The sequence below is a fragment of the Austrofundulus limnaeus genome, unplaced genomic scaffold (genome assembly GCF_001266775.1).
Source record: "Austrofundulus limnaeus strain Quisiro unplaced genomic scaffold, Austrofundulus_limnaeus-1.0 Scaffold1048, whole genome shotgun sequence".
Taxonomy (NCBI): domain Eukaryota; kingdom Metazoa; phylum Chordata; class Actinopteri; order Cyprinodontiformes; family Rivulidae; genus Austrofundulus; species Austrofundulus limnaeus.
The window spans coordinates 119,712-124,490 of NW_013953450.1; the positions used below are offsets into that span (position 1 = coordinate 119,712).

The 4,779-nt window shown below is 35.2% G+C and overlaps 1 protein-coding gene across 1 annotated transcript in view; it reads left to right on the forward strand.

Moving 5' to 3' along the window:
* Positions 1-4,779, forward strand: part of rcc1 (regulator of chromosome condensation 1) — an 11,952-nt gene that overhangs the window by 1,273 nt on the left and 5,900 nt on the right. Inside the window, exons 2-7 of the mRNA XM_014030386.1 lie at positions 1,456-1,544; positions 2,415-2,602; positions 2,690-2,869; positions 3,650-3,746; positions 3,838-3,960; positions 4,069-4,209. Of these exons, the coding sequence (XP_013885840.1) occupies positions 1,466-1,544; positions 2,415-2,602; positions 2,690-2,869; positions 3,650-3,746; positions 3,838-3,960; positions 4,069-4,209 (808 nt within the window). The 5' untranslated portion in view covers positions 1,456-1,465. The remainder of the gene's footprint in view (positions 1-1,455; positions 1,545-2,414; positions 2,603-2,689; positions 2,870-3,649; positions 3,747-3,837; positions 3,961-4,068; positions 4,210-4,779) is intronic.

The following is a 4,779-nucleotide window of genomic DNA, read 5'->3' on the forward strand; positions in this document are numbered from 1 at the left end:
CATCAAAGAAAAAAAATAAAATTAATCCAGGCATCTCTGTTCTCCATGGCTGCTGTAAAAACAGCACAATTATCGTCCCTTGAGGAAATGGGCGGAGCTTCACCTCAGGTTGCCTCGTGAGAAGCTGGATTCTGTTTAATGTTGATTGGTGACAGTTATTGTGATGTCAGAATAACATGCAGTAGCAGAGACCTGAGGCCCCAACTATTTTTGGATGATAAACATTTGTATCAGGTCAACAAAACATGGGCATAGTAACAATATTTTTATACTACATTTATCCATTTTAAATATACTAACCTCACTCCTTTGTAACAACTTGGACAAAAATGTCATTAATTCAGAAAATCTTTTCAGGACCCCACCTTGATGTTTTGGGACCCCACTTTGGGTCCCGACCCCAACTTTGGGAAACACTACAGCACTGCTTTGTAAAATGACTAAATAAAAACCAGCAGGCTTCAATAAACTTGTTACATAAGGGAAATATAACCATTTGTTAATGTCAGTCAGCTGGAAAAAAATAACATTCATTTTCAGAGTAATAAATATTACCTGTAGAATCAAATATGAACATAACAAAAGAACATATCCAAATTTACCCTCAGATCTAATACAAAACGCATTTAATGCACGTGTGTATTATTACAATTAGACATTTGCATATAGTAGTGCGTTAATCACAGTGTTTATTTCTTTTTACATAAAGCGTATTTTGGCAGCCTTGTCTCTCATAAAAACGCACCTTATATCCCTTATTTCAAAATGAAATAAATGAGGGTAAGTGTGTCCTCAGGGGTCACTTATCTGTTATTTGTTTTGAATTAGATTTCCATAAGACAGTAGTCCTTTTATTTCTCTGTGCTTGTTTTTCTTTCTTTGACATCTGTTGAGTCAGCTGCTGAAATGAGCACATGACAGCTGTTGAACTCTGTCAGCTTAATGTTACAGCTAATAAAGGCTGTTTTTTTCCAGCTCCGTGTGATTTTGTTTTTAGGGCCACTGTTTTTCATGTTATGATGTAAGATTTTATATTTAATGTTAATTTTTTTTTTTTAGAAATTTATTCATTTCATTTGTAACCTAAAATAACAAAGAACAAAAAACATGCAATCAAAATAAAATCAAATAAAATGAAAGGCAGCAAAAGAAGAATAAACCTTATAATATTTGCCCCTTTTTTATACCCAAAATATGTTCAAAAGTAAAGTAAATTACAACAAAAATCAAAACAACTGAAAACACACAAACTAAAAACAAATTTAGTGAAAGCCCCCGACATTCTGATAACAATTATCATACCGTTAGAATTATGACACTTTTTTTAAAGATTTGTAACAATGTTTCAATTTGTTGTTGTTGTTATGGTGTTACTTCTTTTTAAGTGGTAAAAGGTTTTGGTGAAAAATCTTAGTTCTAAATGTTTTTTTAACACTGTCGTGTTTTATTTTCCAGTGTTGCCGCCATGCCACCCAGAAGGTCCATCACAAAAAGAAAGCCGGCTGATGTRGCAGAAGATCTTAAAGAATCCAAGAAAGTGAAAGGTAACATTAAGTATTCACATCATACAAAGTGTGTTTGCTGAGCTGAAAAAATGCTAAAAGACAACATTTAAGTACGCATAGCATCCTGTATTGTTTGAATAAATTAGGGTTTTGATCTTATGTTATAACTAGGGATGTAAGAAAATATCGACACACTGAAATATCGCGATATTTCATTTCCCGATACTGTATCGATATTCTAAAGCTCTGTATCGATTTTTTTATTAAGGTTTAAAATGTCAACTTTCCTGCCAGCCATTCATTTTAATGTTGTAGTTCAGCCTCTGACCACTAGTCTGCAGCAGTGAGCCAGCCATTTGGCTCCTCTACCTCTTGAGGTAGAGGCTATTGTTAAGTGTTGGGTGACCATTTTGTAAATTAATATTAAAAACTAAAAGCTGCAAAAAATATATTTTCAAACTATTTTTTGTCAAATTTAGTCTAATAATTGAAAACATGGATGAAATAAGAAATATGAAACAAATAAAATAAAATACATACAAAGCAGAACACAGCTAAATGTATCAAAAGTATGTCTATGTAATATTAGAATTTTCTGAGACAATGAATTTTGGTTTTTAATTTTTTTTCCCCGTAAGAGGTTTTTATTTAATAGAATTTTTGGACAAAAAAATCGCAATATATCGCCTTGCTTATAGTATCGCAATATATCGTATCGTGACCCCTCTGTCATGATATGTATCATATCGCCAAATTCTTTCCAATACACAGCCCTAGTTATAACACAGTTTACTCTGCCTCAAAGCTCATGCATGTTTTGATTTCATATTCAAGTTTTAAAGACTGGTGAAATCTACAGCTTTACTCGAACAGAGTTGGAAATAATAATTGTATCTGTGTTTGTATCAGTTTCACACAAGAGTCACTGCAAGGAGGTGGGCCAAATTCTGGRTTTGGGCCAAGGTGATGTTGGGCAGTTGGGCTTAGGTGAGAGTATCCTCGAGAGGAAGAAGCCAGCTCTTGTGTCCCTATCAGAGAAAATAGTACAAGTGGTAGCAGGAGGCATGCACACAGTGTGTCTCACTGAATCTGGTCAAGTAAGTGAACATTTGTCTTGTTTCTTTATGTGATCGTTGCTTTAAAAGAGAGATCATACATTTCAAACTGGCTTCTGATGTTTTCAGGTCTACACTTTCGGCTGCAACGATGAGGGAGCTCTTGGGCGAGACACGTCAGATGAAGGGTCTGAGATGGTTCCTGGAAAGGTGACTCTGGATGAGAAGGTGGTCCAGGTGTCTGCAGGGGACAGTCACACAGCTGGACTCACAGAGGATGGATCAGTGTTCATCTGGGGCTCCTTCAGGGTTGGTAAACTGCTGCTTTAAATAACATTTTCATACCTTAGAAAAGTATAAACAATTTATTGTAACACTAGTCTTTTTGAGTGGTACGTATAAAATTTGTTTTGTTACAGTGACAGTAACACGTAAGGTTGGGCAAAATCGTATTAACGCCCAGACAGTCTGTAGTGACAACTGCTCAGTTGTGTTTAATAGAAGCAGCTGAAAAACATCACAGTTTATTTTCCTAGAATTAGAAAATAATAGCTTCTTATTTGTCAGGGTGTGTTTTTATTAACTGTAATAATGTTGTTGTTTAACTGTTCAAGAAATCTGTCCCTTGACMTGATTGACTCCATCATTACAGCTTACTGTAATATAAGGCAGTTTTAGCCTCATTATGTTCRGTTTTAACTTGTGCTCCCCAAACTCGTACTATATTGAAAGTTGTGTGTGTATGCTGTCACATCCAACCGATTCCAATTATTTTAAAAAGTAACAGAATAATTAAGGTGCTCTTAAAGACACACTAATTAGCTTGAAAAGCAATACATTTTCTTTTCTGTACAGGAATGTCTGCTTTAAATAATTTTGTATTTTTCCCACTACTAATCTTTTAATTGAGTTTTCCGGCTTGAAATAWAGAAGGTTTCCCAATTTAATCCACCTTATTGCTGTATTTTGTAATAATTTCATGCTTTCTTTAATTTCCTRCAGAGAACTATTCTTAAGCAGTTTGTTTCTTCACTACGTTCTGCTCCAGTTTTTTTAGTGCACTTACCTTCTGTGTGCTGGACTTTCCAGGACAACAATGGTGTTATTGGCCTCRTGGAGCCCATGAAAACATGTCCTGTTCCTGTTAAAATCCCCCTCACAGAGCCTGTTGTGAAAATTGCTTCAGGTATACAGCACTTGTTGGTTTTCTATCAACGTGTTTTAATTATTCACAGTTTTAAAATTACCCTCTGTGTTTTTGTTTAACATACTTGTAGGGAARGATCATATGGTGCTGCTGACGCTGGATGGAAACCTGTACACATCGGGCTGTGCAGAGCAGGGACAACTGGGACGAGTGCCGGAGCAGTTTTCAAACAGAGGGGGCAGGAAAGGTCTGGGTAGGTAACGCGTGACTTTACATATGCCCTTACTTTCTAATGACTGGCAAATCTTATTCATAAAGTGGCTTTTATTTATTTTCTGTTGGGTTTTTGTTGTTGTTTCAGAGCGGCTGCTGGTGCCACAGATGGTAAAACTCAAACGGAAGGTCCACTTTACTGARGTGTTTTGTGGTGCATATTTTACTTTTGCTGTGTCTAAAGAAGGATATGTTTATGGATTTGGCCTCTCAAACTACCACCAGCTGGGTGAGTGTAGTTTAATTTTTAATTACAGTAATTAATAATGACAGACAGTTCTGATAAAATACTTAATTAGTATTTACTCAGAATTAGGGCTGCACGATGTTAGAAAATCTTACGATGATGATATTTGTAAATATTGCGACGACTATACATAAATYTTAGGGGTGCAATGATACAGAAAATTCACCGTTTGGTTCAGTGCTTCAGTCTCATGGTTCGATATATTTTCGATACAAAAAAGAGAAATGTCCATGCCCTTTTTAACCTGTAATTTATTTAAATTAATTATGAACATTTGTTTGACCTCAAAAATAGAGTTTTTAAATTAAATGTTGCTGAAACAGTGAGTTTCTCTGGGGATCTATGCTCGACAATGCTGCCTAGGTGGAGTAGTCGAACACAGATCCACTGATCCGTCAACACAGAGCCTCTTCAGAAGACAAGTTGATAAAATAAATTTTAAAAATCTGTATTATTCCATACTTAGTATTTATTGAACCTAAATCACTGTATTGAACGGTTTTATACGGATACATGTATTGTTGCACCCCTAATAAATAAATAAATAAATAA